This window comes from Pristiophorus japonicus, chromosome 4 (genome assembly GCF_044704955.1).
Source record: "Pristiophorus japonicus isolate sPriJap1 chromosome 4, sPriJap1.hap1, whole genome shotgun sequence".
NCBI classification, from domain to species: Eukaryota; Metazoa; Chordata; class Chondrichthyes; family Pristiophoridae; genus Pristiophorus; species Pristiophorus japonicus.
Genome location: NC_091980.1, coordinates 154,743,770 through 154,757,645, shown reverse-complemented (window position 1 = coordinate 154,757,645; position 13,876 = coordinate 154,743,770). Strand labels below are relative to the sequence as shown.

Below are 13,876 nucleotides of genomic sequence, written 5' to 3'. Positions count from 1 at the left end.
TGCAACCAACCGCCTCATCTCCAAACTCCTTTCCTTTCCAAAGTCCTTGAACTTGTTTCACCTCCCGAATCTGTGTCCATCATTCCCACAATTCAATGACATCCTTTGTGACTGTGACAAAGGCTAACTATTCCTCCTCATCCTTCTGGACGTGTCTGTATCCTCCTCCAACGCCTCTCCATGGTCCAGCTCGGTGGGACTTCACTCGCCTGGTTCCATTCCTATTTATCTAATCGTAGCCAGAGAATCACCCACAATGGCTTCTCTTCCCGCTCCCACATCGTTACCTCTGGTGTCCCCCAAGGATCTATCCTTGGCCCTCTATTTCTCATCTACATGTTGCCCCTTGGTGATATCATCCGCAAACACAGCGTTAGTTTCCATATGTACGCTGATGACACCCAGCTCTACCTCACCACCACCTCTCTCGACCCCTATACTGGCTCTAAATCATCAGACTGCTTGTCCGACATCCACTTTTCAAATCTCTCCATGGCCTCACCCCACCTTATCTCCGTAAACTCCTCCAGCCGTACAACCCTCTAATATATCTGCGCTCCTGCAATTCTGGCCTCTTGAGCATCCCTGATTTTAATCAATCCACCAAGGCTCTAAGCTCTGGAATTCCCTTCCTGAACCTCTCCACCTCTTTCCTTCTTTAAGATGCTCCTTAAAACCTACCTCTCATTTGCACCAGTATCTCCTTATGTGGCTCGATGTCAAACTTTACTTTATAACACTCCTGAAAGGTGCCTTGGGACCTCTTACTATGTTCATAGCGCTATTTAATGGCAAATGGGTCTGTGGTGGATCCGTTGCTCAGGATCACGGCTTGCATTTTATCATGAAGCAAGCGGAGGATGGTGACAAATTTTTGAGGACAGCCAAATTTGAAGAGTACGCTCCATAATGCCTCACGGTTGACGGTGTCAAAGGCCTTTGTTAGGTCAAAGGTGCTTATGTATAGAGGTTGGTGTTGTTCCCTGCATTTCTCTTGAATTTGTCATACAGTGAAGATTATGTCCACTGTGCCCCTTAGTGGGCGGAATCAGCATTGCGACTCTGGGAGGAGCTCTTCTGCCACAGGGAGAAGACAGTTGACGATGGACTTGCATCTATATAGCACATTTCACAACCCCAGACACCCTAAAGTGCTTTACAGCCAATGATGCACTATTGATTGCAGTTTGTTTTAGTTGTCTTTTTAGCTAGGTTTCATGTGCTTTGGATAAGAATCATAGGGCTGGATTTTGAAAAAAACCACCACCAGATTACCGCCCAAAAAAACCACTATGATTATTCAATTAAGATCGATGGAAAATCAATCAAAAAAATGCGCCCGGTGGGAAAGATCGGCGATGCACGTGGATTCTCGCCGGAAAACGCGATCCTCATTAAATTTAGTCCGAGGCTACAAGTTGGGCCTATGGAGGGGGGGACATTCACAGGACCCTTTTCCAGTGAATTGCTGCAAAAGAATTTATAAACAAAAACTATCTTTTTTGTGGGGGTTTCATACCTACCGCCGATCGAAGGGCTGCTCTGGCTGGTTTCTCCACGGCGGTTTTTACCCTCCCACCATCAAACTCGGGCGGAAGCATTTTTTTTTTCTTTTCTTTTTTTTCCAGTGTTACACACCGGCGGTCTGCTCTCCAGCGGCATTCAGAAACTGCTGGCAGAACATTGATTAAGTCCCACTGAAAACGAGGAAAACAGTCGAAAAACGCAGCGGAAAGGCTGATCAAATTCCAGCCCATAGACATTTACAGTACGGACGGAGGCCATTTCAGCCCATCGACAAAGAGCTACCCAGCCTAATCCCACTTTCCAGCTCTTGGTCCATAGCCCTGTAGGTTACGGCTCTTCAAGTGCACATCCTGTAAAGTCCTGTCCCCTCAGTACAGATTCACACAAGGCATGTAGTGAAGTCAAGGTCACTCTGGACCTGCACCTTTATTTCACAGCTCTGGAATGCTGCACTTGCCTGAGACCTGCCCTTATATACCTGTCTCTTGCAAGTGCACCCCCGGTGGTAAGGTATGCTGGTGGTTATAGGTCATATCTTATTAGTCATGTTAGGATACAGTTATATATAATAATGTAAGATACATGACACATCCAAATACTTTTTAAATGTGGTGAGGGTTTCTGCCTCTACCACCCTTTCAGGTAGTGAGCTCCAGACCCCCACCACCCTCTGGGTGAAGAAATTGCCTCCAATGTAAATATATCCCTCCTTAAATAAAGAGACCAAAATTGTATGCAGTGATCCAGGTGTGGTGTCACCAATGCCCTCTACAGTTGTAGCAAGACTTCCCTACTTTTATACTCCATCCCTCAAGTTCGATACAGTTTCCTTTCTGGTTGAAAAAGTTACAGCTTATGCACTGCAACAAAATGAAGGAATGGTGGCAGCTGCCAGGAAAGTGAGCATTTAGTTACATAATAATGTTGTTGGTTAACAAAGAAGCTGGACATTGAGTGTGCAATCCTGTGCTGTTGTTGCAAGAGATGGGATTGAGGAAGAGAGTGTAATCAATGAAGGAATCCAGCTCTCACAATTAGCAAAGGAAGTTTTATTTTAACAATTTTCATTCTATCCTTACAAAATCAAAACTACTCAAAGGCTTTAATTACAATGCATGAACAGCTGAGGCAGGCATTTAAAAAAAAAGTTGTCAAAAGGGAGAAGTGAACTGAGGAGGAACTTCAAAGTTATTGTACTTTCCCCATAATCGGCACTTCCAGTTGTCTGGTTTCCCTCGCTTCCTCCCCTGGAGCTGCTATTTATACTGGGTTACATTGTCACAGGTGCGAGCTCACACTGTTGAGCTTTGGCAGGACATTCATTCAACAGTGGGGGGCATCACCAACAAGCCCAACCTGTTCCTCACCAGACATCCACACAACCAGGATTGGGAACCCGGACAATTTTCCATTACCGGGGCCTACAGATAGGGGCAGCTTTCAATAGCTCACATACCGAAAGTGAAAGGCACGATTACCAGAGATGCTGGAAATCGGAAACGTTAATAGAACATGCTGGAAATACTCAGCAGATCAGGCCTCATCGGTGGAGAGTATTTCCAACATTTTCTGTTTATAGTTCATGCACAAAGTGGCTTTGCGGTAAAAATCCACTAAAACATCGGCAAGTTTGATGTCTAGTAGGGCACCATTCCAACAGAATATTAAAGAAAACACAGCTGTAAACACGCCCACAGCAGCTCAGGTTCCAGCCAGCTGCCTGGATAGAATAGAGAGTGCTACAGCTGACAGTGCCCCTTGAACAGCTCAGTTCTGTATAGGAACGGGGACTGAAGACAGTGAAAGAGTGGATTAAAGGGGTGCACAAAGTACCTTAACTGACACAGTTCCCTTTAGGAAAGGCATCGCTACAATTTATTAAAAACATTAATTTCAGCTTTCTGCAGAAAGCTTTAAAAACAGCAAGGAAGCAACTGCAAGGGCTGCAATCGAACACGGACAGGACAGACAGTATATACAAAGAAGTGGCAAACTGCTACAATAGAACACAATTCAGATCAGGCAAGGTTAACAGTTTCCTTGTGGGGTTCCAGTTCTAACCGAGCCCAGAGGATTTTCTGTGGCACAGTAAAATTTTTTAAGCAAAATGAATTCCAGACTGTTTGGGGCTGCATGAGTCTATGGACAATCCCAAAAGTAACTAAATCATTACTTCAGTGCTGAAAATCTGTAGTAAAAGCAAAAGAATGCTGGTATATCCAAAACCATACCAGACCTCCTTCCCAACCCAGATGTTGATGGGCCCTCTGTGCACCTCAGGCAGCACACTTGCAGCTTAACAAATGATGCAAAGAACCTTTACCATAAAACTGGTTAAAAGTTACCTCAATACAAGCCACAGAATGTTACTATAAATGCTACAATCAGCCACATTCACCTTTTGGACTTGAGCTTTAATTCACAGCGTAGTACTTTTTAAGTATCAGTCTGCTGGATAATTCCTGAACCCTGTTCCCTGCCCCGCCTGAGGAGCAGTGAGTTTACATTTTCTTGCCCTAGGCTGCCCCAGAGGTGAAAATCAGCATCTAACCCACTGCCCCATCCCCTCTCCCTCCACCTTTCCACCTCCTAGCCCCAGCTTCTAATATTTTTGAAAAAAAATAAAAGCAGCAAGACTACAGGGTTCACTACAGTTACTTGGGAGGCAAATTAATCTTTTTGCACATTATAAACATAACCAGTTTTAAAGAAACGGGACTTTGTGAAGCGATTAAAGCTTCAAAAAGGATGGAAAGACTGGCAGTAAAGAGGCAAATATACAAAAACAGGAATGAGACGGATTCCACTCGGTTAAGCAGAGAAGTGCTTCAATTAATGCACTGCCAGTTAGAGTTTGAAGGGGCTTTTCTGCACACCTCTGTTGGAGACAGTTCAAGGTCTTCAAAAAAGGTAGAAAGTAAACAGTTAAAAGCTGGTAATTGGACAGAGACAGGAAGCTACAAGTCAGATCTTTGAGCAAGGACGTACCTTGACTGAGCCGCTCACGAAGGTGAGGGATGTCATTGCTGGAGGGTTGGAATCACTGCTGGCCAGTGTTATACACACCCAGGTACAGTACAGCCCTTTCCATTCTACCCCAGTAAAAGGCATGTCACCAGGGCCTCCTGCATGGAGTAGTGACACACTGCCACATCCCATACCATCCATTATTTGATACAAGGCTAAGCACTCAGAATTTAAGACAAATAAAACCAAACATAACACTTGAATACCAGAGGATTCCAACAGTGATATTCACTACAGTATAAGGAAACTATGGCAAGACAGCCTCACTTTGAGCTGCTTCAGCAGGACACATTTAACTGCAAAATATATTCAGTTTTAAAGCTGAAATTACATGAGCCAAAGTGTGGAGTGGACAGTGCTATATATACAGAGCAAAAAGCTAGAGTTTTAAAAAAAATGGGAATATGCGACCATTACACGTATATAGTGGGCAGCGCTGAACACGGGGTTCCTTCATGCCAGGACCAGACCCCGCCTTGCTCCCATCGCGTGGTTCTTTCTCTCCTTCCGTTCTTCCACAAACTTCTCTCGTCGACTCATCCTGTGGCAAAACAACTTGGGTTAAAATCCCCACAGGGAAACACCAGCCATCAGAGCTACATTGCAGCAAAATCAGCAGGCCAAGCCATACAGGCCACAGTGGCTCAGCCAAGACACCCCACTGCACTAGAGATGGTACAATGCGTCTCAGAGACCCTGGGCTGGGGGGGGGGATCACATCCTGATCATTATCCAACGAACCCCGTGCGCAGCTATGATGCCTCTCTCAATTGAATAGCCTGCCACCACACAGTCTAGGCCCATACGTGAGAAGACTCAGGCTTTTGAACAGTAACCACCCATGGAATTGCACAATTGGCAAGCAGCCAACACCTGCTGGCAGAAGGGGGAAGGGAATCAATCACCAAAAGGAATCCCCTCAGTGCTGAGCTAAAACAAAAGGTTTCAAACCTGTAACTAAGCGAAGAGAATGGCCTGGAATGTGCAGCCCCGATGACGGCGAACTGGCAGCGCTCGGCAGCAGTCCACAACTTCAGGAGTTAGCACGTGCGCAGCCCAACGCGGAAATCCTGGAGCTGTGGGCTGTCATTCACAGCTCCGACAACAACCACCTACACAGGTTGAACCTCTGTTATCCGGAACCCTCTGGACCTGTCCTGTGCCGGATCAGGGATTCTTCCGGACGAGGGGTGGTCATGTTAAATTGGATGGTATAGGTACCGAGCAAGGGGATATCAGGGCTGGCTGGCTTGGGGCTAGGAGTGGGCAGAGAGATTGGGGGGGGGGGATGAATTGCGGGGTGAGGCCAGCGATTGCAGGAGCTGGCAGCGAGGAAGGACTTTAATTTGTTCAGGTCGGAGTTCTGCACATGTGCCACTTGGTGGCCAGGAATAGTTCTGGATAAGGGAGGTTCAACCTGTAATTATATAGTGAATTTAATGTAATTAAACTTCCCAAGGCACTTCACAGCAGTGTTATAACACAAAACAAATAAATGACAGAGTCACACAAGAAGAAATGAGCTCAGATGACCAAAAGCTTGGTCAGAGGTAGGATTTAAGGAGCGACTTGAAGGAGGAAAGAGGTTTAGGGAGGGAGTTCCAGAGCTTGGGGCCTCGGCAACAGAAGGCACGACCACCAATGGTTGAGCGATTATAATCAGGGATGCTCAGGAGGGCAGAATTAGAGGAGCGCAGACATCTCAGGGGGTTGTGAGGCAGAAGGAGATTTCAGAGATGGAGAGGGGTGAGGCCATAGAGGGATATGTAAACAAGGATGAGAATTTTGAAATCGAGGTGTTGCTTAACTGGGAGCCAATGTAGGTCAGAGAGCACAGGGGGTGATGGGTGAGTGGGATTTGGTGAGAGTTAGGACACGGGCAACTGAGTTTTGGATGACCTCAAGTTTACGTAGGGTAGAATGTGGGGGGCCAGCCAGGAGTGCTTTGGAATAGTCGAGTCTAGAGGTAACAAAGGCATGGATGTGGGTTCCAGCAGTGACTGAGTTGAGGCAGGGGTGGAGACGGGCGATGTTAGAGGTGGACCGACCCCACCCCCAAAGAGCTGGCAATCAGTGAAATCTCTCAAATAATGAAAACTTCGGCTCTTCCGCAGTAATACTGCTGTTAAATTTCCTATTAAAAGTTAGGCCCAAAGGGATTAGGTGTAACTGGGGTTTTAAACAGTGTATTGACTGCTGAACAAAGGTTTTGGAACTCATTTAAATTTTGTGCTGTATCAAAATGTATCCATTTTAATAAAAATTAAAATCAAGAAACAAAGTTTGTCCATCTTTATTTTAGGTTTGCCTTTCCCCATGAGAGCACCCCAATCTTTGCTCACTAACATTTGTAAAAAGATAGAATTTGAGACCTTAACCATTTCCTTGTCCATGGTGCGAGAATTGTGCATTTTGATTGGCTGCTGAGATATAGCTTGTTGACATCACTGCAGCTTGCACTGGGGGAGTCCCACTATACACCATCCATTTAACTACCTGTCTGAAAACCAACTTCGTCACGGCGAACACTGACTGCAAATTCCAGGCCAATATTAAAAGGGACCAACTGACAGTGCTACTGAAAAACTTGTTAAACTGCTATGTGCAGCTACTCTGGGGCAATTGGTGGATACAACAGACATGAATCATTACCCAGCTCACTACCAGCCGAAGCACTGAATCAGTGAAGTCTACTCTTAAAACCAATACATTTTCTCTCCCTTATTTCTCCAGACGGTCTCAGGTAAGTGAGCACTCCAGGACTCTCCCTGCAGGGCAGGTTCCCTGCTGATGAGCCGGATATCAGCAACCTGCTATTTCTATATACGCACAGAATCTTTTCACTCATTTCTCGGAGAAGCCCCAGCCGAGGGGTGAAATTCATGTATTATTCTGTCCTGTGCACTTCCGAGTTTGTTTCCACACCAACACCGATCCCGACCTCAAAAACAATACTCATCGGAAAGATAAAAGCCAAGGGTCCACATACCTAGTTTACCAGATTCAATAAGCAGCATATCAACATTGGTACACGGATTGGAGACCTAACACAGCAAACCCTCACCTGGTCTGTAACTGTGGCTGCTTATGATCTTTTTGGTGAGCATAGGCACTCGTCTCCAGCGACTTATTTTCAGCCACCTTATTCTCTTTCGAGGCCTCCCAAGCTTTCAGCTTCCCTACAAAAGAAAAATGAGTTATTAGGTAGAGCAAATCAGTGGTGATTGAGAACAGTTTAGCTTGGACTGCGACTCCACTTGAAGACACAGTTAATCGTGAACCCCCGGCATCAATTAATAGAACACCATCACATTCCACATATAGGGACTCCTTTGGTCTCAGCAAGGTCATTTTTCTAATCCCCACCCTGCCATTTCAAATCTGGCCCATTCAGGCAGGTGGATAACCTGCACTCAATCTTCTGCCAATGTGACCATGTCTCCAGAACACAGAAACATGGGGCCCAAGTTTCGGGCCGCGCCGGACCTGGACGCCCGTTTTTCGCACCAGAAAGTACGCCTAAAAAAAAACCGTAATTATTCTCTGGCTCCCTGGAGGAGCTCTGGAGCTGGGAGCTGGGAGCTGGGCGCGGCGCAGCACGAGCTGTGGGAGGTGGAGCATGTGCAGTAGCTCCAGGCACCCAAAACTGTGTGGGAGGGGCCCGAAGCACGCAGCCCTGGCCGAATGGCCTCACTGGGGCTGCGTGCATAAGGCTCCTCCCACCCCCTCCCCCCGGCGAAGACTCCCTCTCTCCCTTCCCCTCCCCTTCCCCCCTCTCTCCCCTTCCCCTGCTCTCTCTCCCCTTCCTTCCCCCCCTCCCCGCTCTCTCTCCCCTTCCTTCCCCCCCACCCCCCCTCTCCTTCTCTCCCCCCCACCTTCCCTCTCCCCCCACCCCCCTCTCCTTCCCTCCCCCCACTGTCAGAAACACAGACACTGACAGAGTGTGAGAAAAACACGCACACAGACAGAGAGATAGAGACACTGACAGAGACACACTGGGGGTGGGGGCCGTCCCAGCACACTGTTGGAGGACTCCCGGTGCTGCAGTCGGCAAGTAGAAAATGTTGTATTTATTGATTTAAAAAAAAAAAAAAAATTTTAATTAATTTTTTTTGATTGATTTATTGGTTGATTTCTTGATGTATTTATCATTTATTATTGATGATGGCTCTTTATTTGTAAAACTGAAGTGTTTAATGTTTGTAAACTTCCCTTTAAACCCCCCCCCCCCTCCCCATTTGTAACCTACGCCTGATTTTCTAAAGTGTAGACAAGGTTTTTTCGAACGTACAAAAATCTTCACTTACTCCATTCTAAGTTAATTTGGGGTAAGTTTTCACTGCCTAAACTTTGAAAACAGGCGTAAGTGGCCGGACACGTCCCCTTTTGAAAAAGAAATTCTGTTCCAAAGTGAAACGGTTCTAACTGACTAGAACTGGAGCAAACTAAATGCCGAGAATTCAAATTTCTAAAGATACTCTATTCTAAACCAGTTGCTCCAAAAAAAAAAACAGGAGCAACTCAGGCCGAAACTTGGCCCCATGATGTGGGGAGGAGTTGAGTCGCCACCACTCCTTCTATTGGGAACATATAGTTCAGCTCACTGCTTTCCAACCATGATTGGGCACAGACACCACGTTAGGTCGGTTATGGCTGGTGTGCATTATGCTATCCCACAGAGCTGAGTGGTTCTAGTGAGACCCAAAGGTGAATGTCAGTGAGCAAAGTGCTGCTTGCGGCAGTGTTGACAGCTCCTTCCATCACTTCACTGAAGGTTGCGAGGAGGCAGATTGTGGTTAGATTTATCTTGTTTTTTTATGGATAGGACATACTTGAGCAATTTTTCATTTAATTGAGTAGATAGTGTCATAGCTGTACTGGAACAGCTTGGCTGGGGAGGGGTCAGCTCTGGTGCAGATCTTCAGCACAACAGCAGGTGGTCAGGGCCCATAGCCTTTGCTGTGTCCAATGTGCTCAGTCTCAATGTCACATGGAATGACCCGAATTGGCTGGACACTGGTATCTATGATGGATGGGACTTCAGGAAGAGGCCGAGTGGGACCATCCACTTGGCACTTTGAACTGAAGATGCTCACAAATGCATCAGCTTTGTCCCTTGCACACACAAGGCTCCACCATGGTTTAGGTTGGGGATATTCATGGCCATTCTCTGTTCCTGTCAGGCAGCAAAAGACTCAGCTTAGAGATTCCTCCCTCCCCTAAATGTATTTCAGAGTTACTAGAGGTTACAGTTAAAAGCATGCATCCCCCCCACCACAAAGCACTGGCAAGCTTCTTGCCATGAACAGACCTAGGATCTCACAGCCCTTTAGGGTGGGAAGGACCCCAGTCCAGTGACAGCAGCTAGTGAAAAGTGCACGTGGGCATGGAGTGAAGTCAGGGCTGGGATGGGACAAGGTTACTGTGGGAGAACCATATGTTGACATGCACCGTCTAGTTGTACGTGAAGAATGGCCACTTGGTTGATGGACCAGAGGTTGCTGACACCTGCGAATTTGTGTGGGGTAATGCATTTGGGGAGGGGCAACAAGGCAAGTGAATACACAATAAATGGGAGGATACGGAGAGGGGTGGAGGAACAGAGGGACCTTGGAGTGCATGTCCACAGATCCTTAAAGGCAGCAGGACAGGTAAATAAGATTGTTAAGAATGCATATGGAATACTTGTATTCCATGCCTTGGCTAATAAAGGCAAGAGCGGGGGGCGGGTTATGCTCGAACTGTATACAACACTTAAATGATTAAGAAAGGCAAGATAGACTATGAAAGTAAACTAACACAAAATATAAAAATTAGATAGCAAGAGTTTCTATAGGGGGAAAAAAAATGAAAAGAGTGGCTAGAGTAAATGTTGGTCCCTTAGAGGACAAGACCGGATAATTAGTAATGGGGAACATGGAGATGGCAGATACTCTGAACAAATATTTTGCATCAGTCTTTACAATATTCCAACAGTGGATAGTCAAGGGGCTATAAGGGGGGAGGGGGTGCGAGGAGCTTAACACAATCACTAAGGTGGTGGCACTCAGCAAAATAATGGGACTAAAGACAGATAAATCCCCTGGGGTCTTGAGAAGTAGCAGCAGGGATTGTGGATGCATTGGTTGTAATTTACCAAAATTCCCTGGATTCTGGGGAGGTCCCAGCAGATTGGAAAACTGCAAATGTAACGTCCCTATTTAAAAAAGGGGGCAGACAAAAAGCAGGAAACTATAGACCAGTTAGCCGAACATCTGTGGTTGGGAAAATGTTGGAGTCCATTATTAAAGAAGTAGTAGCAGGACATTTGGAAAAGCAAAATTCGGTCCAGCAGAGTCAGCATGGATTTATGAAGGGGAAGTCACGTTTGACAAATTTGCTGGAATTCTTTGAGGATGTATCAAACAGGGTGGATAAAGGGGAACCAGTAGATGTAGTGTATTTGGACTTCCAGAACACATTTGACAAGGTGCCACATAAAAAGGTTACTGCATAAGATAAATGTTCACGGGGTTGGGGGTAATATATTAGCATGGATAGAGGATTCGCTAACTAACAGAAAACAGAGTCGGGATAAATGGTTCATTCTCTGGTTGGCAATCAGTAACTAGTGGGGTGCCGCAACCCCAACTATTTACAATCTATATTAACGACTTGGAAGAAGGGACTGAGTGTAACGTAGCCAAGTTTGCTGACGATACAAAGTTGAGGGGAAAAGCAATGTGTAAGGAGGACACAAAAAATCTGCAAAAAAGGCATAGACAGGCTAAATGAGTGGGCAAAAATTTGGCAGATGAGAGTATAATGTTGGAAAGTGAGGTCATGCACTTTGGCAGAAAAAAATCAAAGAGCAAGTTATTATTTAAATGGAGAAAGATTGCAAAGTGCTGCAGTACAGCGGGACCTGGGGGTACTTGTACATGAAACACAAAAGGTTAGTATGCAGGTACAGCAAGTGGTCAGGAAGGCCAATGGAATCTTGGCCTTTATTGCAAAGGGGATGGAGTATAAAAGCAGGGAAGTCTTGCTACAGTTATACAGGGTATTGGTGAGGACACACATGGAATACTGCATGCATATTTACAAAAGGATATACTTGCTTTGGAGGCAGTTCAGTGAAGGTTCACTCGGTTGATTCCAGAGATGAGGGGGTTGACTTATGAGGAAAGGTTGAGTAGGTTGGGCCTCTACTCATTGAAACTCAGAAGAATAAGAGGTGATCTTATCAAAACGTATAAGATTATGAGGGGGCTTGACAAGGTGGATGCAGAGAGGATGTTTCCACTGATGGGAGAGACTAGAACTAGAGGGCATGATCTTAGAATAAGGGACTGCCCATTTAAAACTGAGATGAGGAGGAATTTCTTCTCTCAAAGGGTTGTAAATCTGTGGAATTCGCTGCCTCAGAGAGCAGTGGAAGCTGGGACATTGAATAAATTTAAGACAGAAAGAGACAGTTTCCTAAACGATAAGGGGTTATGGGGAGCGGGCAGGGAAGTGGAGTTGAGTCCATGATCAGATCGGCCATGATCTTATTGGATGGCGGAGCAGGCTCGAGGGGCCGTATGGCCTACTCCTGCTCCTATTTCTTATGTTCTTATACAACATTAGTTAGGCCATAACTAGAGTACTGCGTGCAATTCTGGTCACCACATTACAGGAAGGATGTGATTGAACTAGAGAGGGTAGAGGAGATTTATGAGGATGTTGCCAAGACTGGAAAACTTCAGCTATGAGGAGAGATTGAATAGGCTAAGGTTGTTTTCCTTGGAACAGAGGAGGCTGAAGGGAGATTTAATTGACGTGTATAAAATTGAGGTGAATAGGAAGGATCCATTTCCCTTAGCAGAGGGGTCAATAACCAGGGGGCATAGATTCAAAGTAGTTAGTGAAGGATTAGAGGGGAGACGAGGAAATATTTCTTCACCCAGAGGGTGGTGGGGGTCTGGAACTCACTGCCTGAAAGAGTGGTAGAGGCAGAAACCCTCACATTTAAAAAGTACTTGGATGTGCACTTAAAGAGCCGTAACCTACAGGGCTACGGACTAAGAGCTGGAAAGTGGGATTAGGCTGGGTAGCTCTTTTTCGACCGGCACAGACACAATGGGGCAAATGGCCTTCTTCCGTGCTGTGAATTTTTATGATTTGAAGCCCAGCAAGAGCTGGAACTCTCAGGAAATGGCGGGGCCGGGGGGGGAGGGGGGAAGAGAGAGAGTAGAGACAGGAGAAATCCTCAATGAAATGGGAATACTAAACCTGTACAAATCATTTCTTAAACTGTAGCTAGAATATTGTATCCAAAATCCTTACTTTAAGGAAGTCAAGACCAGAAGAACGTACGAAATAGGAGTCGTCGGCCATTTGGCCCCTCGAGCCTCCTCCGCCATTTAAGAAGATCATGGGCTGATTTGATCATGGACTCAGCTCCACTTCCCTGCCCATTCCCCATAACTCTTATCGCTTAAAAATCTGTATCTCCACCTTAAATATATTCAATGACCCAGCCTCCACAGCTCTCTGGGGCAGAGAATTCCACAGGTTTACAACCCTTCTCATCTCAGTTTTAAATGGGCAGCCCCTTATTCTGAGACTATGGCCCCTAGTTCTAGTTTCGCCTAAGATTGGAAATATCCTCACTGCATCCATCTTGTTTTTAGTTAAGGAGAGACTAGAGATACCCTTTTTATTAAAACAGAGGCTTAGAGGAGATCAGAGAGATGTTCATAATTATGACGATTCAAATCAGGAAAAATGTCTCACTGGCAGGCGAGTCAGAGGGTATAAACTGAAGATCGTCACCAAAAGAACAAAAGAGGTTAGGAAGGTTGTTAAGACATGGAATGTCCTACCAAAAACAGTGGTGGAAGCAGAACCCATGATAGCTTTTAGTCGGGAAGTGGATAATTATGTGAAGATGACAATTTAAAAGGGTACAGGTAATGGCATTAAGTAGATTGCTTTTTCAGAGTTGACACGGGCATAAGGAACAAAATGGCCTCCTATGCTGTAAAATGCTAGGAATGGAACGGAAAGCGTGGTTTATCAATACAGAGAACTTTGCCAAAGTTCAGTTGAAACGATACACACTGACCTTTGTGTGGCTTGTATCGAAGAGGGCGAGACAAGCTTGCCTTCAGGTCGAACTTTTTGTTGGTTCCAGGAGTCGTGCTGCCGGAGAACCGGTATGGAGTAACCACTGAAGAAAAGAAAAAGACTTGCATTTATATAGCGCCTTTCACAACCACTGGACGTCTCAAAGCGCTTTATAGCCAATGAAGAACTTTTTGATATGTAGTCACTGGTGTAATGTAGGAAACACGGC

At 45.7% G+C, this 13,876-nt stretch overlaps 1 protein-coding gene across 1 annotated transcript in view; it reads right to left on the bottom strand.

Moving 5' to 3' along the window:
• Positions 1 to 2,560: 2,560 nt before the first annotated feature.
• The window catches only part of nusap1 (nucleolar and spindle associated protein 1), a 32,997-nt gene continuing 21,681 nt past the window's right edge, over positions 2,561 to 13,876 (bottom strand). Inside the window, exons 10-12 of the mRNA XM_070878660.1 lie at positions 13,646 to 13,750; positions 7,619 to 7,733; positions 2,561 to 5,095 (exon numbers count right to left, since the gene is read on the bottom strand). Coding sequence (XP_070734761.1) covers positions 5,008 to 5,095; positions 7,619 to 7,733; positions 13,646 to 13,750 — 308 coding nt within the window. The 3' untranslated portion in view covers positions 2,561 to 5,007. The remainder of the gene's footprint in view (positions 5,096 to 7,618; positions 7,734 to 13,645; positions 13,751 to 13,876) is intronic.